The 22,544-nt window shown below is 46.1% G+C and overlaps 1 protein-coding gene and 1 pseudogene across 2 annotated transcripts; one reads left to right on the top strand and one right to left on the bottom strand.

The window, feature by feature from the left end:
• Positions 1 to 1,157: 1,157 nt before the first annotated feature.
• LOC311131980 (gamma-crystallin M2-like) lies at positions 1,158 to 4,532 on the top strand (the record flags this gene model as incomplete). Its single annotated transcript, XM_084165130.1, has 3 exons — positions 1,158 to 1,217; positions 3,730 to 3,972; positions 4,257 to 4,532. The coding sequence occupies 3 exons, from the start codon at positions 1,158 to 1,160 to the stop codon at positions 4,530 to 4,532; spliced, it is 579 nt and encodes a 192-aa protein (XP_084021256.1).
• A 3,587-nt stretch (positions 4,533 to 8,119) lies between these two features.
• On the bottom strand, positions 8,120 to 22,544 carry LOC311134132 (delta-1-pyrroline-5-carboxylate synthase-like; annotated as a pseudogene). Its single transcript has 10 exons — positions 22,533 to 22,544; positions 20,736 to 20,855; positions 20,499 to 20,651; positions 19,818 to 19,908; positions 19,240 to 19,364; positions 18,107 to 18,251; positions 15,524 to 15,645; positions 9,172 to 9,358; positions 8,401 to 8,488; positions 8,120 to 8,325 (listed from the first exon to the last, which is right to left on the bottom strand). The product of its transcript is annotated as a delta-1-pyrroline-5-carboxylate synthase-like (transcript).

Here is a 22,544-nt window from a genome sequence, read left to right as displayed (position 1 = left end):
GGATAGAGAGTATGGTTATTAGACAGGAGAATTGCTGTGCATGTATACTATACTATAATTAGCCCTAAAATATGGATGCACCCTCATAAACGATTTATCCAGCTGTATTTCTGTATTTTGAAAGTTATACATCTTGAAAACTTGATTGCTGACATGCAAAACATTTTGGGAGTATATCAACAATGGACTAATGAAACAAATACCAAAATATCGTTTTTACGTGGAGTTTTCCTTTAAGTTGAGCAGGGATGATACCAGTATCGCCATACTCGTTAGTATCATGGCAAGGAAACAAAACAAGGTGGATTCAACTTCTTTAGTAAAACAGCCCTAATGTTGGAAACAAAAATCATTATGTTGTCATCCAGAGTCACATTTATCTATATTCCAATCTATAGCACACAATATTTTACATACAGCAGGTTTTTAAAGGACCAAAGAGTTTGGTCTGCTTCCTGTTTTCATTTTTGCCATGGGAAAAAATATTGCGATACTGGTATGTCACAGCCCTAACGTTAAGTGTATTATTAACTAACTGATTGACTGAATGAACTGCAAATCAGACACTCATTGCAACAAGTTCAATCCATTCTAAAGCTGTTTAGGAGGGCCTAGTATTTCTCTCTCTGGCAGTCTATCTGTACATTGCTAGCCTCTATGCCAATAAAGGCAGAGGTTGCAACTCTTATTGTGGTACTTCGGAAAGTGCCGTTGTACAGTATTTTCCACAGAGATAGAGAGCTTTGACAGAGACAAAGAGCTGCTGCTGTGGGCCAGCCCTATAGTTTTCTGTAGTCTGTAGAGCACATTGTGCTGACACGACAAAGCTTTGTGTCACATTTACAAAGGCCTGATCCCTGCAGGGTCTATAAAGAGGTCCAGTACCGCTCACTACCCGGTCCAGTCCGAACTAAACACAGTCACAATGAGCAAGGTAAGCATGAAGACACTATGCGTTTCACAGGGAAATACAGGAAAGAGGCTTATTTATCAATTTTCTATGATAAAACGCGATACATGTTTCATATTTGGCTTTGCTGGATACTGTTATAAATAGCTAAATAGCTTGCAATTTATGCAGAAATGAATGGCCATTAATGATATTGGAGGGGGATTTTAGGAGATGGTGAATAGAATGTGTCAAAGGCTCAAAGCTAATGTGCAAGTATGAATGGACTGGACAGAGAGGAGGGCTGCACAAATGCATAGTCTCAAAGGTAGGTGCTTTTAGCAACACGGGTGTATTTATTATCTAAAGCAGGGGTACTCAACTCTTACCTTACGAGGTCCATAGCCTGCTGGTTTTCTGTTCTACCTGATAATTAATTGGACACCCCTGGTGTCCCAGGTCTAAATAAGTCCCTAATTAGAGAACAATGAATAAATGCAGTGGAACTGGCTTTGAGGTCCAGACTTGAGATTGAGGGATCTAAAGGATTGTATTATTAAATAGACTAAATAAAGTCCCCCACAAGTTATTCATTTTTTTTCCACATTTGGCGCAAGTGCAGGACTTTTATTTTGACATGAGGTAAGCAGAGAGGAAGTGGGTCTACAACAGACCCATGTTTGAAAAGTCTGTTTAATAATACGATCCTTTAGATATTTTGTCTCAAATCCCCCCCCCCCCGTCATAACCAACCATCCTGCCCACCGGCACAGTAAGTTAAAATGGATTTATCTTCTGGCTTCCCACGGACTGTTTTTGTGCAACCCAATACAATTGAAAGCAACACTAGTGTATGTAACTACAAAGGCGTTGCAAAAAGCCCATACCTCAAAGGCAGATGTCAAATGGCACCCTATCACCCACATAATGCATATTTTGCCAGGAAAAAAATACCTAAGAATATCAGACATTAAGTAATAGCACTGCATAGGCCATAGTCGGGGCGGCAGGTAGCTTAGTGGTTAAGAGCGTTGTGCCAGTAACTGAAAGGTTGCTGGTTCTAATCCCCGAGCCGACTAGGTGAAAAATCTGTCGATGTGCCCTTGAGCAAGGCAATTAACCCTAATTGCTCGTGTAAATCACTCTGGATAAGAGCGTCTGCTAAAAATGTAAAAATAGTCTGCTGCTGTAGGTTACTTAGTTGAATCATAACTTTACTGCTGTGAAGGTTGCCACACCAGCTTTCTGATAGCTGCTAATTGCACGCTGTGGCTGACAATAAATGTACATTTTGCAACACATTATGTAGAGTATTCCTTTATTCTAAAATAACACTTTTAGTATGATAAAATTAAGTAAATTAACAGATTAATGTAATTCACATGTATGTGGCTTGAGCTACTTCGAAGGACTTTAACAAAATGCTAGGCCTACTTGTGTAGGTTCAGTCTTGTAGTTCAACTTCACTTTCACAACTAAACCAGAAGATGGAAGTCATTTGTTCGTCTTGTCAATGTTGTTTCGCTTGCATTCTGTTTTGAAATTATTTGACTAAATTGCTGGCGAAGACTCTTGACAAATCGGCATACTTTCTAGCCTTTTAAAACATAGAAAATCAAATGGCGAGGACTGGTCACGTGATGATGAGCAGCATCACCTGTAACAGATAAAGGTTAATGGCTAGAAGGGATCCAGCTTTTGTCAAATTAACATGAATTTGACAAATGCTGGATCCCTTCTAGCTATGACCCAGGTGAAATCGTGTGCAACAATTAAGTATCACCTGTGGGCAGGGCTTGGCGCCTCAAGGATGTACATATTCTTCTTCTTCTTCTTTGGTATCATGGCATTCACACATTTGTTTGTGCATGCCGCCACCTACTGTGTGGGAGTGTGTGGTCGATCGCGTTACATTTTGTGATATAAAAATAAAAAGGAAGGGGGAAAGGGAAGAATTGCACCACCATTTAATAAAAAAAATTAAAACAACACCAGATTCCACTACGTTGATCCTAACGGACTATTTCGTTCAACACACCTTGTAACTCTTTTGCAGTAAAACCTGTAAATAATGCCACCACAGCATCTATTTTCTGTGGTTTACATTCCGTTACTGCAGTACAGTTGATAACCATGGCAATGAATGTTAAGAAGACCTTACTGAAGCACAAATTCGTATCACTCTGTATTGGCCTAGGCCTGATACTCATCCATGACACATCATCCTCTTCACTGCCTCAGCATACGACACCTTCTGTTCTACTCTCATCCTGGCAACCTCAACCTGTCTCTCTCGCACCGGGCACAATTGATACAACACAAGTTTTTCCACCAATACTACACATTCCTTTGTCCCATGCCCTAAAGGATGTGCATGTACCTCAGTGAGGTTTTTGGGATGTGAAAATGAGCAGTGGATAATTTGTTATTGGTCCAATAACACTCTCTTCTTAGACACTTGTACTAAAAGTATATATTATAGGTAGGCTTGGCCTATTTCAATTTCCCATCATAAATGGTGTACATTGGACTGCAGTTCCTGATACAAATAATGTTATTGAAAATGTAATTCTGTATTCATTCTGAGCTAGGTTATTTACATTTTTCAGAAGACAGTCAAAACATTTCCTCAATATGTGTGTTATCATGTGTGCACCCTTAGGGGTGTTGCCAACTATAGGATGCATCCGGTTTTCAGGGATACAGTTAATTCAACCTAGCTTCCTTTTCCGCTGGAAACTGGATGTGGGAACTCCGCTCAGGTGTTTCTTTTACGCCTGCTACATTAGGTTATCATGTGTTTATTATTTTGATTTTCACTTTCCATCTCTCTTTTCTAGATTATATTCTACGAGGACAGGAACTTTCAGGGCCGCCACTATGAGTGCAGCAGCGACTGTGCTGAGATGCACAACCACTTCAGCCGCTGTAACTCCATTAAGGTGGACAGTGGTTGTTGGGTTGCCTACGAGAAGCCCAACTACACTGGCTACCAGTACATGCTGAACAAGGGCGAGTACCCCGACTACCAGCGCTGGGCTGGCTTCAACGACTGCATCCGCTCCTGCCGTATGGTGCCCCCTGTGAGTCCCACATAGTTTTCAGTCCCTTGAGTTGAGGGCCACAGTGTCTAATGTTTTTTTCTGCCTTGGCATTTATTATCATTTCTTGGCTAGAGATTATTACTGACAAATGCCACCCAACACCTTTTTTTTAACACGGTCAATTTCTTCTTCACAAATGTCATGGTTCAAGTTATGTTTCATTCATTATGGAACACTTACATTACCATCTATATACTGTTTGTCAAGTCAAGTGTATAATTTAATATATCCATTCTCCATTTTGTCTGTCTTCTTCTTCCCAGTATCATGGAAACTACAGGATGAAGATCTACGAGCGCTCTGACTTCAGGGGTCAGAACATGGAGATGATGGAGGACTGCCCCGACCTGCACGAAAGCTTCCACAGCCGCGACATCTCCTCCGCCAACGTCATGGAGGGTTACTGGATCCTCCACGAGCACCCCCACTACAGGGGTCGTCAGTACTTCCTTCGCCCTGGCGAGTACAGGAGGCACAGTGAGTGGGGAAGCTCCAACCCCACCATTGGCTCCCTGAGACGTGTCACCGAGACCCCCTGAAGGTCAACCGAGACCCCCCTATTCCTCCCCTAAAGCAGCCCTATTCTAAATCCTGTACTGCACCCCTACCCTCTATTGCTAGCACTGTTCGACTGTTGTGTATCTACTGTGGTATTCTGACCCTGAAATCACATTCATGTGATTGGGGGTTTTGGTCCATTTGGTGTTGGGTCTTTGCTGCTTTGCTTAGACTGGGAAAGTAGACCTCGATGCTCAGGCGATGCTCGTATGGTAACGGTGATGGTCTCTCTAGCTTTGGTTGTTACAGAGCAGAATGATGTGCTTTGCCAGTCCCCAACCCACTATCCTATAGGAACCAAAATAAATGAAAACTTGATAAAAGTCAACCTTTTGTTTTTATTAACTACTGTCATTATCAAAAGAGGTTACGGGAACACACTTCTTTTGCATACTTTTATTAAAGTTAATTATTTTGAGTTTTAAACATAAGCCATGGAGTTGGATAGCCATATAGGCATATACATCAAGGTCCAACTCTGAAGACTTTTGTGACATCATCATCCCCCCATACACAAAGCAAAATGATCATGGAACATTATTATTTGAAGCCGGTTATTAAAGAACAAAAAAAAGGGTATCTGAGGATGGGCATGTAGGAGTCTTTATGAGATCACATGGTGCCGAGCTGGGGCTTTGAGTCCATGAAAGAAGCCCGTATTAGACCCATATCACAAGGCTAGTGCCAACTCAAAGAGGAAGAGTCAAAGTGTCCTGGTACTAGCCCCGAGCATCAAGCTCTCTCAGAACAAAAAAACTTAACAGAGTCTGCATCCCTGCTCATGCATTTTTCAGCAGCCAGCGTGATAAGGAACCCTTTCAGAAATAAATATCAATTATTGAAATTGTTAATTAGACGCACATAATTGGTGAAGATACACATGAATAAATAACTTAAACAATTAATTATTGATTTTAAAAATTTGAAGCCCAGCAGGGAACACTTTTGAGAGTCTCTTAAGATCAAACAAAACAAGAAATATAAGTTTGGGCCTTGAGTAATGTTCAATTAAAGGACTGTTGACTTTGATGTAAAAGTCCAGTGATTTGCCCTGCGCCCTCTGATATATGTGGACTCCAATCCCCACGGACGTCAGTGCGTCAACAGGGTGAAACATGGGATCTGGCTCTGCCTAAACGGGGAAACGTCCGACAAAAGATTCACAGGGTGCTTGACGTCTGTCGTAAATGGAAGTTAATGCAGGGGGTCCTGACGTGATTTCAATCTAGTATCAACCATGTATGTTATGTATGTGTGTTTCAGTATGTTTACCTCTACTCCCGCTACATGCAAAGAACACGTATAGGCCCTACTAGGCCGGCCAAAAGCTGCATGATCCCTCATCAATAGACCATTCTAGAACAGCAAGATATCCATGTATCAGACTCTCTACCTCAGCAAGTCATTAATACAATACTTTCCGTTACAAATATCAAGCTCCTTCCATAGAAGTACCAAAACAGTGAGATCTGACAAGATCCTGTCTATTCTTCATCTATTCTTCATCAATGAACCCTCTGGACGTGATGGAGGGCTGATTGAAGGGTAAGTAGTGCGTTTAGGAGGATGAATTCTTTAGCTGTGAGTAGAAGAACCACAGAATAACAGACTCTGTGATTCCATTATTAGTCTCAGTTCTCTCCTTCTTTCTTTTCATTTCTGATAGCTGGATAATTAAACCTCTGTAGTATTGTCTTCCATCTTCCATGCCCCACTTACGGAAAAGTCTTATTCCCAGATGAGAACCATTAAAAAGTCCCTTTTTAGACGTCTGTTTTCAGATCAGTATGCCTTCTTTGGTGCTAATTTGTTATTTGTGTTAGTAGAAAGAGTGGTGGTAGGACAGAGAAGAACATACATGTAAAGTCATTGGGATTCTTGAGTTATTTATCTCCTAATCAAAGGACCAAAGAAAAATGAAAATCCCATTGTTATTCAACAAAAACTTTTATTCTACAATATGTCTATAAAATACCAAAAAAACTGAACTGATCTGTGGTGTGCGTCGCTTGACATCAGATATAAAGCTCATAAGCTGGAATGTAACAGCAGCACTGTATCTTAAGGCAGAAGTCCCCTGAAGGAGATGGGAAGCAGCTTGTCAATTACTGCTCTTGTATTTGACAGAGGCTCTGGGCACTGTAAATTTGACATAAATAGATAGCGTAAAAAAAGCACAAGTAAGGAGAATAAAGCATTTGCGTTCAAAAGGGGGGGGGGGGGGGGGGTGATGTGTTTTCTTATATATAAAATCTAACTTGAATGCTTATGAATCAGATCGGGTTATATCACTTTTTATTCATCCATATCTATGATAAAACACATTTAAGGTTATTAAATATTGTTTATCCAGCGGTTCATCACTGGTCATTTAACTGCATATAAATAAGGATTGTGTTGGTAGAGCTGCAAACGATGCAGTATTAACGTTAATAGCAATTCATACAATTTGTGGCAATGAGGACCTACAATTCAAGACCCATTTAAATGACACATCAGTAACTTTCCTAAATTAGGTTTAGCTTTAAACCTAGCATCAAAACGGTTTGGTTGTGCATTCGTAACACTTCTGATATCAGACTCCTGAGTGGCGCAGTGGTCTAAGGCACTGCATCGCAGTGCAAACTGTGCCACTAGAGATCCTGGTTCGAATCCAGGCTCTGTCGCAGCCGGCCGCGACCGGGAGACTCATGGGCGGCGCACAATTGGCCCAGCGTCGTCCAGGGTAGGGGAGGGAATGGCCGGCAGGGATGTAGCTCAGTTGATAGAGCATGGCATTTGCAATGCCAGGGTTGTGGGTTTGATTCCCACGGGGGGCCAGTATAAAAAATATATATATATATATATGTATTCACTGACTGTAAGTCGCTCTGGATAAGAGCGTCTGCTAAATGACTAAAATGTAAATATCATTAAATGTAATGTGAGTATCCTGTGCGAGACCAAATCAATTCTGAGGGTAAGGGTCTCATCTGATTGAGCACAGCACAACAAACCAATCAACAGGAACTAAAACCAAGAGGGGAGCTTCTTGATAGTGATAATAACACTGATGTAAACTAGCTTAAGGGAAAATTCCCATTAAGTGTGGGTCCTGGAGAGCATATTTATATTTTACATTTACATTTTAGTCATTTAGCAGACACTCTTATCCAGAGTGACTTACAGTTAGTGAGTGCATACATTTTCATACTGGCCCCCCGTGGGAAACTAACCCACAACCCTGGCGTTGCAAGCGCCATGCTCTACCAACTGAGCTACACATCACTACTGCGCATAAGATCTAGACCAATTAAGGTCTAAACCAATGATGTGAGACCTTCTACAGTCCAACAGGATCAATGTAACCAATCATGAGTTGATTCACTGAATACTGAGTGAGGCAATCACTACAACACAACTTTTGAGAGCTGATGTAGAATTAATGTCAACTCTGATCCAATGAATGTAAACTCTGATCCAGACTGAATGAATAAGACAATGGGAGTGTTTCTTTGGTAACAGGGTACAGCTTTTCTCTCAGCAAGTGGTTAAGTGTGTATAGGTGCGTCTCTAGTTGGAGGTCCTGTCAGTCCTCACTCTGGGCAGCTATCTGTCTGGGCTGTGGCTGTGTGACTGGCAAGTTCTCGTGGAGGTACTTTATGGTGCCCTGTTCAGAGAAGTCTGCTGCGGTGTGGTCGTCTCCTCTCAGGACCCACATGCTGGTGAGGAGACCCTCTAGGCCCATGGGACCCCGGGTATGGATACAAGCTGTACTGATGCCCACCTCAGCACCTAGAGGAGGGAGGGAGTGAGTAGGATAGTTGAACAGGAAGTGAGGTGATACAAAAATAATTACTGAACACATACCTAGTCCGAAGCGGTATCCATCTGCGAATTGCGTTCCAGAACACACAAGCACTGTCCAGCTGCTGCAGGAACTGCTCCGCTGTGTCCTCTGTAAGAATCCTCATCATCACCATCATTGTCACCACTACCATCATCAACTACCATCATTGTCACTGTCATCATCATTAAACATCAACATCTCTCTTCAGCTATATACAATATATTTCATCCATTACACACAATGGAGAATTCAATGTAGTTCTACGTGTTGTACAATCTGTGGCCACTAGATGGTAGAACTGAGGCAGAAATGCTGTCTGCAGGGAACCGACTAAAAAAACATCTATAATTCAAATTTTGTCCTCTGCAGGGTACCAACAAAACTAAACATCTATAATCCAACCTATCTTGGATATTGTCAGTAAAGTACTCAATCAAAATGAATTATCAAAATTGAGAGGCCAATAACATTTAAGATGACGATAAGTCCTATAACTAAATATAAATGAATAACGCTGATCCCTTAGCAAAACCTGTTCTACATTCAAATCAGTTCTGTCCTCTTCAAAGTAGTCTCACAGGGAGGTTGAACACTGAGCCAAAAAGTGCTGTCATCACTTAGAGAAAGAGAGAGCAAGGGAGAGAGAGAAGGGGGGGGGGGGGGGGGGGGCAGGTCTCTCTTGAAGAGAGATCTGGTCTCTCTCACCCAGACTAATCTGGGTGAATCAAGGTGAGATAAAAACAAAAGAGCAAAACAGAAACTTTTCACAACTAACAACTAGACAGTCCTACCGTTTTCAGTAACAATGACGTCGGTGTGGGAGCTGCCATATCTGTGGATATGATCTATAGCCTCCTGCATACTGTCCACCACCTCGATGCAGCACTCCAGATCCCCGTACTCTGTCCTCAGAGACTTGACCTCCAATGGGCTGAAGGTCAGGTAGGAGGCGAACCTGGGGCCAGCGTGGATCGTCACCTAGAGGGGTCGCACATGGAAGGGGGTCATCATTACATAAAGCGATCGGTGAATTAATCAATCAATCGGGGAGTTAAGGTTGTCTGACTCAGCCAGTTTAGCAATCAGTTAATTTGTTTGGATCTAGGATTACAAAGGGAGGGTATATTACCGGTAACTTTAAAAGTTTACCAGTAAACTACTGGAATTTTTGAAACTTTAAAGGATTTTATTGAATTTTCATAACATGTAAAATATATAAACTAATAAAATAAGATTATTTAAAAAATATATTAAAATAGAATGACAAAGCTGTTAAACATTATCCTATATATAACCCATCAACTTAGTGAATACCGTTTGTGTTTAATATTGTCACGCCCTGGCTCTGGGGACTCTTAAATGTTGAGCCAGAGCAATCCGCTCCACCGGTGTCCAGTCCAGCTCCGGCCAGCGGCTCCAGTCCGGAGCCGGTAAGGTCTGGTCCACCGTCGTCGGGTCCAGCTCCAGTCAGCGGGACCAGACCAGACCAGGGGTGCAACGGGGAGGTGGAGAAAAGGTGGTGGTCACGCCCGGAGCCGGATCCGCCTCCGAGGCGGAATGCCCACCCGGCCCCTACCCTCTTGTGTTTGTGTGGCGCGGCTTTGGGGGGGGGGGGGGAATGTCACGCCCTGGCTCTGGGGACTCTTAAATGTTGAGCCAGGGTGTGGATTTTCTATGTTTGGTTTTCTATGTTTTTTGTTCTAGATCGTTTAGTTCTATGTTGGCCAGGGTGGTTCCCAATCAGAGGCAGCTGTAGCTCGTTGTCTCTGATTGGGGACCATACTTAGGCAGCCTGTTGGCACCAGTTAGTTTGTGGGATCTTGTTCCGTAAAGGTTTGTGTTGTTGTAACCTCAGGACTTCACGTATCGTTCGTTTTGTTCGTGTGTTGTGTACTAAATAAAATGTACGCTTATCACGCTGCGCCTTGGTTCCACGAGTCATCAGTCAATGTTCGTGACAAATATGAGGGTTTCAGCATGGATGTCCTTTATATTTTTACACGCTTGTATTTATTGTACTATGTCAATATGTCTTTGTTGTAAATGTTTTGACGCCAAACTGGTGGCAGTTGTGAAAATAATTGCAAATGTCATTGTTGATTAGATAATTTTTTTATATGAATAATAAAAAAAAAAGTTAAAGTATAAATGACCAAAGTTTCCATAGAGTTGTCACGCGTGCTGTAGGTGGGTGTAGTGGTGGAATCAAACGCAGGACACCGAAGTATAGTCCAACAGACTTTAGTAACTCTCCAACAAGGAAATTACGAGAACACTTGCCCGAAGGCGAAATAACGCACGAAGGCGCACAAAACAAATGCGCACTACACAGGTGCGAAAACACTCCACGCAGTGGAGGGAAGCTCAACCGAGCGAAATAGCGAACATCAGCCCTACACACGACAGACAAAAATCAATAACACACAACACCTGACAAACACAACGAGAACAAAATAGGACACTAATGACACTAAATGAAAACAGGTGTGACAACAATCAGACAAAAGCAAACGAACATGAAACATACAACGGTGGCAGCTAGTATTCCGGAGACAACGAACGCCGAAGCCTGCCCGAACAAGGGAGAGAGGCAGCCTCGGCCGAAACCGTGACAGTACCCCCCCCTTGACGCGCGGCTCCAGACGTGCGCCGATTCCGGCCTCGGGGACGACCCGGAGGACGCGGAGCAGGGTGCGTCGGGTGCCCACGATGGAATTCCGTCAGGAGAGACGGGTCCAAAATGTTTCTCCTCGGCACCCAGCACCGCTCCTCCGGACCGTACCCCTCCCACTCCACTAGATACTGGAGACCCCCCATCCGACGTCTCGAATCCAAGATGGACCTCACGGAGTACGCCGGTGCCCCCTCGATGTCCAATGGGGGCGGAGGAGTCTCCCTGATCTCACTTTCTTGGAGTGGGCCAGCTACCACCGGCCTGAGAAGGGACACATGGAACGAGGGGTTAATACTTTTATATTCAACAGGTAGCTGTAATTTATAACACACCTCGTTCAACCTTCCCAGAACTTTAAATGGCCCTACAAACCGCCGACCCAGTTTCCGACAGGGCAGGCGGAGGGGCAGGTTCCTGGTAGAGAGCCAGACTCGATCACCAGGTGCGTACACCGGTCCCTCACTGCGGTGGAGATCGGCGCTCGCCTTATGACGTCGGAGGGCCCGCTGCAGGTGGACGTGTGCAGCGTTCCATGTCTCCTCCGAGCGCCTCGCCCACTCATCCACCGCAGGAGCCTCGATCTGGCTCTGCTGCCAGGGTGCCAGAACCGGCTGGTAACCTAACACACATTGGAAAGGGGTTAGGTTAGTGGAGGAATGGCGTAGGGAATTCTGGGCCATTTCGGCCCAGGGAACGTACCTTGCCCACTCCTCCGGCCGGTCCTGGCAGTATGTTCTAAGAAACCTGCCCACATCCTGGTTTACACGTTCCACCTGCCCATTACTCTCCGGGTGGTAACCCGAGGTGAGGCTCACCGAGACCCCCAACCGCTCCATAAAGGCCCTCCAGACTCTGGAGGTAAATTGGGGACCTCGATCAGACACAATATCCTCGGGTACCCCGTAGTGCCGGAACACATGGGTGAATAGGGCTTCGGCAGTTTGCAGGGCGGTAGGAAGGCCCGGCATGGGGAGCAAACGACAGGCCTTAGAAAACCGGTCCACAACGACCAGTATAGTGGTATTCCCCTGTGAAGGAGGAAGGTCAGTAAGGAAATCCACCGAGAGGTGGGACCATGGTCGTTGTGGCACGGGCAGGGGTAGTAACTTACCCCTAGGCAGATGTCTAGGCGCCTTACACTGGGCGCACACCGAGCAGGAGGAAACATAAACCCTCACATCCCTTGCCAACGTGGGCCACCAGTACTTGGCACTAAGACAGTGCACTGTCCGCCCGATACCCGGATGTCCAGAGGAGGGTGACGTGTGAGCCCAATAGATCAATCGATCCCGAACCTCGAGCGGAACGTACTTCCGACCCTCCGGGCACTGTGGTGGACTAGGGTCGGTGCGTAACGCCCGCTCGAGCTCAGCATCGACCTCCCACACTACCGGTGCCACCAGACACGACTCCGGCAGTATGGGAGTGGGCTCCACGGACCTCTCCTCCGTGTCATACCGCCGAGACAGCGCATCTGCCTTACCGTTCTGGGACCCAGGGATGTACGTGATCTTAAACGTAAACCGGGTCAAAAACATATTCCATCTAGCCTGCCGAGGGTTTAGCCTCCTCGCTGCCCGGATGTACTCCAGGTTACGGTGGTCCGTCAAAATGAGGAAAGGGTGTTGAGCCCCCTCAAGCCAGTGCCTCCACACCTTTAGGGCCTGTACCACACCTAACAGCTCCCTGTCACCTACATCATAGTTTCGCTCCGCCGGACTGAGCTTCTTGGAATAAAAAGCACAGGGGCGGAGTTTAGGTGGCGCGCCTGATCTTTGTGAAAGCACGGCTCCTATACCGGCCTCAGACGCGTCCACCTCTACCTGAAATGGTAAAGAGGGATCCGGATGCGCCAGCACTGGAGCCGAGGTAAACAGGTCCTTCAGCCTCCCAAATGCCCTGTCCGCCTCGGCAGACCACTGCAGACGCACCGGGCCCCCCTTCAAGAGAGACGTGATGGGAGCTGCCACCTGTCCAAAACCCCGGATAAACCTCCGGTAGTAATTCGCAAACCCCAAAAACTGCTGCACCTCCTTCACAGTGGTTGGTGTTTGCCAATTACGCACGGCTGACACCCGGTCTACCTCCATCTTCACCCCTGACGCAGACAACTGATACCCCAAAAAGGAGACCGACTCCTGGAAAAACAGACACTTCTCTGCCTTAACATACAGGTCGTGCTCCACCAGCCTCCGCAACACTCTGCGCACCAGGGCCACATGCTCGACACGGGTCGGCGAGTACACGAGAATGTCATCTATGTACACCACGACCCCCTGCCCCTGCATGTCCCTGAAGATCTCATCCACGAATGATTGGAAAACTGACGGAGCGTTCATCAACCCGTATGGCATGACAAGATACTCGTAATGGCCCGAGGTGGTACTAAAGGCTGTCTTCCATTCATCGCCCTCCCTGATGCGCACCAAGTTGTACGCGCTCCTGAGATCTAATTTAGTGAAGAAACGCGCCCCATGCAAGGACTCAGTCATGGTCGCAATCAGCGGGAGTGGATAACTGTACTTCACCGTGATCTGATTGAGACCACGGTAATCGATGCATGGGCGCAAACCACCATCCTTCTTCTTCACAAAAAAGAAACTCGAGGACGCAGGGGAAGTGGAAGGCCGTATGTATCCTTGTCTCAGAGATTCGTCTATGTAAGTCTCCATAGCTTTCTTCTCCTCCTGAGACAGAGGATACACATGGCTCCGTGGGAGCGCAGCTCCTGCCTGGAGGTCTATCGCACAATCCCCCTCCCCGACCACAGTTGGTGCAGGGGATGGACCCCCTAGTAAGCCGACCCCTCCTCTCTCTAGCGCCAGCACCCCCGAGCTCCATGGGACACGGCTCGGAGGCGCTGGAGGGTGAAATGGACGGACCCCCCTCGGAACGTCCGCGGGTAGCTAGTAGGTTATCCAGCCTGATGGACATGTCGACCAACTGGTCGAACGAGAGGCTGGTGTCCCTACAAGCCAGCTCCCGACGGACGTCCTCTCGTAGACTACACCTGTAGTGATCGACGAGAGCCCGATCATTCCACCCTGCATCTGCCGCTAGAGTACGGAATTCGAGGGCGAACTCTTGCGCACTCCTCCTCCCCTGCCGGAGGAAGACCAGACGCTCCCCCGCCGCTTTCCCCTCCGGGGGATGGTCAAACACCGCCCTGAAGCGGCGGGAGAACTCGTCGTACGTGATGGTGTCCGCGTCGATCCTCCTCCACTCCGCGTTGGCCCATTCCAATGCCTTCCCGGAAAGGCAGGAGATCAGGGCGGACACGCTCTCATGTCCCGAGGGCGCCGGGTGCACGGTGGCCAGGTACAGCTCCACCTGGAGAAGGAATCCCTGACACCCGGCCGCGGTTCCATCGTAGGACCTCGGGAGCGAGAGTCGGACTCCTCGGGGTTCCGGTGCTGGAATGGGCGGACTGGCCGATGGTGCTGGCAGGGAGGGTGGCGGTGGAGGCGTTCCCCAGCCTCGAATGGTGGTGATCACCTCCTGCAGTGCGGTCCCCATCTGCAGGATCTGGTCCCGTTGTTCCCGAACCTGGTCCTCCAGCGTCGTCTGGGCTGCTGCAGCTCCTGCTGATTCCATTTAAAGGTGTGTTATTCTGTCACGCGTGCTGTAGGTGGGTGTAGTGGTGGAATCAAACGCAGGACACCGAAGTATAGTCCAACAGACTTTAGTAACTCTCCAACAAGGAAATTACGAGAACACTTGCCCGAAGGCGAAATAACGCACGAAGGCGCACAAAACAAATGCGCACTACACAGGTGCGAAAACACTCCACGCAGTGGAGAGAAGCTCAACCGAGCGAAATAGCGAACATCAGCCCTACACACGACAGACAAAAATCAATAACACACAACACCTGACAAACACAACGAGAACTAAATAGGACACTAATGACACTAAATGAAAACAGGTGTGACAACAATCAGACAAAAGCAAACGAACATGAAACATACAACGGTGGCAGCTAGTATTCCGGAAACAACGAACGCCGAAGCCTGCCCGAACAAGGGAGAGAGGCAGCCTCGGCCGAAACCGTGACAAGAGTTCCATAGATAGATCTGCCATTGTGAAACACAACCTAAGTTTTAGTGATACTTGGTAGTATGTCGTCTTATGATAATCATCAATTGCATAGTAAGTTGTTAGTGTTCATTTTTGTGAATTTGTTTTCAGAAGCATAAATCATCAACAATGAGACATGAGAAATGCAGTTAATCAACATGTGTAAACCCATCCACCTCACCTCAACCCTAGGAAAATAAATGGAATATTTGATTATAAGTTGTAGTAAAATGTAACAAATCATATCACCAACCAACCAGTCATCTTATTTAACCAAGAAACCTTTGAGTGATTTCAACCTGTATTTTAGTTGGAGAAAAGGAGGATTATATCACTTTATGTCAGTGTGTCTGTACCTGTGTATTTGTTTGTGTGTGAGTGAGTGGTCTTACCCGTTCGGTACGGAGCATGTCTATGATCTGGTCAAACAGAGGAGTCCTGAGTATGTCCCTGTGAACCAACAGTGTTTCCATAGCATTGCAGGCCGCAGGATAGTCACATTTAGAGTCTCTGACTGGAGAGAGAAAACATCAATCAATCACTTCCTTCTCCTTCATTGGTAGTAAAACAACAATTCAATTATGTGGGCGTGTCTGTGTCAGACCTGGGTTCAAATACTAGTTGAAAAGGTATTTCAATTACTTTCAAATACATTACATTAAGTATTTTGATATTTTTTATTGGAAAAGTAATGGCATGTATTATTAGTATATTTTCAAATACAAATATTTAAATACTCCCATACATTTGAACCAGGTCTATTTAGTCCTAGGGATATTTGAAATATATTTGGAAAAAGTTTCAAATAGTATTTTTAAATACTTTCAAATACTTCAAATACAGTGCCTTGCAAAAGTATTAATCCCCCTTGGCGTTTTTCCTATTTTGTTGCATTACAACCTGTAATTTAAATTGATTTTTATTTAGATTTCATGTAATGGACATACACAGAATAGTCAAAATTGGTGAAGTGAAATGAAAAAAATAACTTGTTTCAAAAAATTATAACAAATAAATAATGGAAAAGTGGTGCGTGCATATGTATTCACCCCCTTTGCTATGAAGCCCCTAAATAAGATCCGGTACAACCAATTACCTTCAGAAGTCACATAATTAGTTAAATAAAGTCCACCTGTGTGCAATCTAAGTGTCACATGATCTGTCACATGATCTCAGTATTTATACACCTGTTCTGAAAGGCCCCAGAGTCTGCAACACCACTAAGCAAGGGGCACCACCAAGCAAGCGGCACCATAAAAACCAAGGAGCTCTCCAAACAGGTCAGGGACAAAGTTGTGGAGAAGTACAGATCAGGGTTGGGTTATAAAACAATATCTGAAACTTTGAACATCCCACAGAGCACCATTAAATCCATTATTAAAAAATGGAAAGAATATGGCACCACAGAGCTTGGTTTTCGCCAGGCATTACTGGAACTATGTCGTCCAAAAAGTTATACTTTTGAATCATCTGTCCATAGAACGTTCTTCCAAGAGTCTTGATGATCATCCAGGTGCTTTTTGGCAAACTTGAGTCAACTTTTTGGACGAGATGGGTCCCATTATGCCTGGCGAAAACCAAACACTACATTCCACAGTAAGAACATCATACCAAAGGTCAAGCATGGTGGTGGTGGTGGTGTGATGGTTTGGGGATGCTTTGCTGCCTCAGGACCTGGACGACTTGCCTTAATAGAAGGAACCATGAATTCTGCTCTGTATCAGAGAATTCTACAGGAGAATGTCAGACCATCCGTCTGTGAGCTGAAGCTGAAGCGCAGCTGGGTCATGCAGCAAGACAATGATCCAAAACACACAATCAAATCTACATGAAAATTGCTTAAAAGCAACAAATTTGAAGTTTTGGAATGGCCTAGTCAAAGTCCAGACCTAATCCCAATTGAGATGTTGTGGCAGGACTTGAAACGAGCAGTTCATGCTTGAAAACCCACACGTCACTGAGTTAAAGCAGTTCTGTATGGAAGAGTGGGCCAAAATTCCTCCACAGTGACGTGAGAGACTGATCAACAACTACAGGAAGCATTTTGTTGGAGTCATTGCAGCTAAAGGTGGCACAACCAGTTATTGAGTGTAAGGGGGCAATTACTTTTTCACACAGGGGAATTGGGTGTTGCATAACTTTGTTTATGAAATAAATGAAATAAATATGTAATTGTTGTGTTATTTGTTCACTTATGTTCCCTTTATCTAATATTAGGTTTTGGTTGAAGATCTGATAACATTCAGTATCACAAATATGCAAAAGTAGAGAAAATTAGAAAGGGGGCAAATACTTTTTCATAGCACTGTATAGCTTGACTCCCAGCACGAACACTCCATCTTACCAAAAAATTATCAGCAGTGTACAAAAACAACCCCACACATGCCCGTAGAAGGACAACACAGGTGTTATGTTCGTCACTGTTTTCCGAGTCGATGAAGGCATTGCAACTCATCTTCTTGATCACTCAACAGACATTATCCCGTGTCTACCTACAGGATATGGTAAACGTTTAGTGTATCAAATGTGGCTGACCTTCTGTCATTTATTGAAATTGAAAGCCACCACAAACACAGCATACATCAACATATTTCGATGGGGTTTTTAAATCGGCCATTTCCCGGCCATCTTCAGACACTTTTGAGCTCTGCCCAAGCAAGGCAGTTGATTGGTTTGACGTGTTGCGAGGCGTCACTGGTTTCCACCCCTTTGTAGCTACTTTCTGCCATAGACTTCACCAGGCTTTTCCGATTAGGGAAGCCTGGTTCTCGATGAGGCTGTCGTGACCATAATTATCATCATCATTTAGAATTACAAACATCTTCTTCATTATAAGAACCACCATAATCCTCATTATTGTGATCCTCGCCATAATTATCACCATTATCATTATGCTCATTGTTGTCATGGTGATCATCATCATCAAACCTTCATCACCAGTGTCTGTCACCCAGAGATGACCCGGGGGAACTCACCGGCAGGTTTGACCTCGGAGAAGAAGGTGCCCACTTTCTTGCCCTCCACGATGTCAGTGATGATGTGGCCCGTCACCTTGGGGTGGATGCCGTTGGCGATGACTACCGACGTGCCCCCCTGTAGGGCCCACAGGGCAGCCTTTACCTGGAGGTAGAGGGGGGGATACACTTAACCAATTTTCTGTTTCCCAAGTAAGGATTTGGCCCCCAATGTAAAGACTTGCTTAACAGTGGGTTAAAGCCAAATCTCACTCTGACACACATTGAGTTCCAAAGACTTTCTTAAAACCTGATTACAGACATGTAGACCTAGAACCTCTGTAGTCCTCCACTCTTACATGTATTGAACACACACTTTTTCTATTCTAATCTACAGGTAACTGCCAAAATAATGGTAACACTTGAGTAAATGAGGGATACAAAGTATATTGAAAGCAGGTGCTTCCACAAAGGTGTGATTCCTGGGTTAATTAAGCAATTAACATCCCATCATGCTTAGGGTCATGTATAAAATAGCTGGGCAGGCCACTATTTTGGCTACCATGGCTATGGCCCCATAGGATGACAATGCCCCCATCCACAGGGCACGAGTGGTCACTGAATGGTTTGATGAGCATGAAAACTATGTAAACCATATGCCTTGGCTGTCTCAGTCACCAGATCTCAACCCAATTGAACACTTATGGGAGATTCTGGAGCGGCGCCTGAGACAGCATTTTCCACCATCATCAAAAAAACACCAAATGATGGAATTTCTCGTGGAAGAACTCCAATAGTTCCAGACACTTGTAGAATCTATGCCAAGGTGCATTGAAGCTGTTCTGGTGTCTCGTGGTGGCCCAACGCCCTATTAAGACTTTATGTTTGCGCACATGGAAGTCACTGATTTATGTTTACTATAGGTTAATGAGGCAACACAAATGCGATGTGACTAAAATGTGACTAAAATGAAAGGGTATTTAGTTGACTAAAATGGCCCACTGTTTTCGTCATTTTGACAATGACTAGACTAAATAATTATTCAAATGACAAAAATGTGCCTAAGACTTAATGATATTTTAGTCAAAATGACTAAGACTAGACTAAATCTAAAAAAAGACTGCCAAAATTAACATTGGCATCTGTATAAGTACCTTGGCCTCCATGCCTCCTATCCCCACCCTGGATTTCTTACCGTAGGTGATCGACTGCTGGTCACCAGGGTAGAAGATGTCAATGAGTTTGGCGTCATCCGTTCCAGGAGGGCTGTCGTACAGTCCTACGAGAGATGGGAGGTCACATGATTGTTTACTTTAGTGCTAGCCTAACATGCACAAAGATGACCTTCCAGTCCAATCCATCAGTGATATTTCCAAATACAACCAGGGTCGTGTTTATTAGGGCACAAAAATTAGGGTTTCCTATTGGACAAGTCCAGGTGGTCACTCCTTGTTTCACTCTGTTTTCTTCCATTCAGTGCCTGATAAACACAACCCCAAAAACCTGTAGTTCTCTCTCTTACATGAATGCTCCTAAATGACTGTGTGTGGTTGTAGCGTTACCTAATGGGTGTTAATGTGTTGTTGTAGCGTTACCTAATGGGTGTTAATGTGTTGTTGTAGCGTTACCTAATGGGTGTTAATGTGTTGTTGTAGCGTTACCTAATGGGTGTTAATGTATTGTTGTAGCGTTACCTAATGGGTGTTAATGTGTTGTTGTGTTAGCAGCGTACCTTCTACATCAGAGAGAGCGATGAGCAGGTCTGCCTTCATCTCCACGGCCAGGCGTGTAGCCAGACTGTCATTGTCCTTTATACTGATGACCTGAAGTGGAGGAAAAACGTATTAGTCTCACAGCAAGAGATAGAAATTGATGGGGTCAAGGGTCAATGACTAGACTGTTTTCTGATGTTTGTTATCAGTTGAAATTGATAAGAAAATGTGTCACTAAAATCGAAGCATTTCATGATAAGGTGAAGCACCACATGTAGATTAGCTCCACTATGCAGATGAGCTATTGTTGATATTGGTTTGCCTACTGTGTGGGTTAGCAAAGCCACTGATACTACAATGTTTAGTCGTTTATTACTAGTAGTAGTGCGTTTTCTACAGCAGAAGAACTTGTTCGTTCCGCCTGGGCTTGCGAAAGGAGAAAAGAAGCGTGCTTCTTCCTCCAGGAGTCAGCCCCAGACAGCCACACTTCTAGGCCCAGTCCGCTCTCATCCAAAAGGAAACTAAAGTGATGCATGCACCCCTCCCATCTCCTCTAGCCCTCCCTGCATGCAAAGGAGGGTTAGCGGGCAGGTAGAGCGAGGCGAGGCGGTGAAATGTAACAGCTGTATGCTAGTATGCTAGCAGCTAACACTATTCCGCTGTACACACCTCTCCCCCCTGTGCCCTGTACCCTTGTTTACCCCCTGGAGGTCGCTGTTGGGCTCGGGCGGGGGTACCACGGCATCGTTGGTGTTGATGATGGGTATGATGTTCATGCGGAGCAGCTCCTGCAGGGTGTTGTTCAGGTTCCGCCGCTTCTGGTCGTCGTGGAAGTCCAGGTTGGTGACCAGGACCTGGGATTACATCAGAGCAAATCCTGTTTCGATAAAACTTTATTGAGGGGCAATTGTGCTGGGTAACAGTGCGAATTCAAATACATTGAGAAAGTGTAGGTACATTGTGCTGTACTGCGTGAACATGGCCTCATACAGGGCCATCAGACCACTCTGTCCGGCTACCGCACAGACCCGCGCCTCCAGAACTGGTACTGACTGAAACTGACAGAGAGAGATAGAATGATTGAGAGAGGGAGGAATGTTTTGAGTGAGGTGTTTCGGGACATGCTTGGTCGCGGTGACCGTCTGATCTATTGGGCACACACATCCCCCTCCTCTGGTCACCCAGGTATCGGCCGTACAGTGCGTTGCCTGACCGGAAAGTACTGGTGGCCTACCTTGGCTAAGGACGTGAGGGTGTATGTCTCCTCCTGCTCAGTGTGCGCCCAGAGTAAGGCACCTAGGCACCTCCCAGCGGGTAAGTTACAGCCCTTACCAGTTCCACAACGACCATGGTCCCACCTGTGTATTGACTTTCTCACTGATCTTCCCCTCTCTCAGGGTAACACCACCATCCTGGTCGTTGTGGACCGCTTTTCAAAAGCCTGCCGCCTCTGCCCGGTCTCCCCACGGCCCTGCAGACTGCGGAGGCCCTGTTTACTCACGTCTTCCGGCACTAAGGGGTGCCAGAGGACATAGTGTCTGACCAGGGTCCCCAGTTTACATCCAGGGTCTGGAAGGCGTTCATGGAACGTCTGGGGGTCTCGGTCAGACTGACCTCTGGGTTTCACCCCGAGAGTAATGGGCAGGTGGAACGGGTGAATCAGGACGTGGGTAGGTTCCTGCGGTCCTACTGGGCGGGGGAGTGGTCAGTGTTCTTGCCATGGGCCGAATATGCCCAGAACTCTCTCCGCCACTCCTCCACTAACCTATCGCCATTCCAATGTGTTTTAGGTTATCAGCCGGTTCTGGCACCGTGGCATCAGAGCCAGACCGAAGCTTCTGCGGTGGATGACTGGTTTCGGCACACGGAGGAGACGTGGAACGCTGCTCACGTCCACCTCCAGCGCGCCATGCGTCGCCAGAAGGCCAACGCTGACCGCCACCGCAATGAGGCCCCGGTCTTTGTACCGGGTGATTGGGTCTGGCTCTCAACCCGGAATCTGCCCCTCCGCCTGCCCTGGTGGAAGCTGAGCCCACGGTTTGTGGGGCCGTTCAAAGTCCTGAGGAGAATAAACAAGGTTACCTTTAGGTTACTACTCCCTCCAGATTACCGTATTAACCCCTCGTTCCCTGTGTCTCTCCTCAGGCCGGGCCTTCAGTACCTCGTGGAGTGGGAGGGGTACGGTCCGGAGGTGCAGTGCTGGGTCCCGGTGAGGGATATCCTCGATCCCTCCCTGTTGTGGGATTTCCACCGTCGCCATCCGGCTCGCCCTGCTCCACGTCCTCCTGGCCGTCCCCGAGGCCGGAGTCGGCGCGCTGCTGGAGCTGCGCGTCAAGGGGGAGGGGGGCTACTGTCACAACTTCCTCCGAAGCTGCCTCCTCTCCTTGTTCGAGCAGGCTTCGGCGTTCGTTGTCACCGGCCTTCTAGCCACTGCCGCTCCTCATCTCATCATTCCATTTGTTTTGTCTTGTTTATTACACACACCTGGTTCATATCCCCTCATCAGTACCTGTATAAGTGTTCCCTCTGCCCCCTTGTCTTTGTGTGGGATTGTTTATTGTAGAGATTATAGCTCGGTGGAGCTCGTTTCTATTGTGTATCGCTGGGTTATTCACCCGTGTGCCTTATTTTCCCCAGTGCGCCGTTTGTCCGCACTGGTGTGTATTACACATTGCTGCGTACCTCTGTTTATTGATTAAACCATTTATTCTGTGATTTCCTCTCCTGCGTCTGACTCTGTCCATCAT

This window comes from Coregonus lavaretus (assembly GCF_964263955.1).
Source record: "Coregonus lavaretus genome assembly, chromosome: 1".
Classification (NCBI taxonomy): Eukaryota; Metazoa; Chordata; class Actinopteri; order Salmoniformes; family Salmonidae; genus Coregonus; species Coregonus lavaretus.
This window is presented reverse-complemented; position numbering and strand designations above follow the sequence as displayed.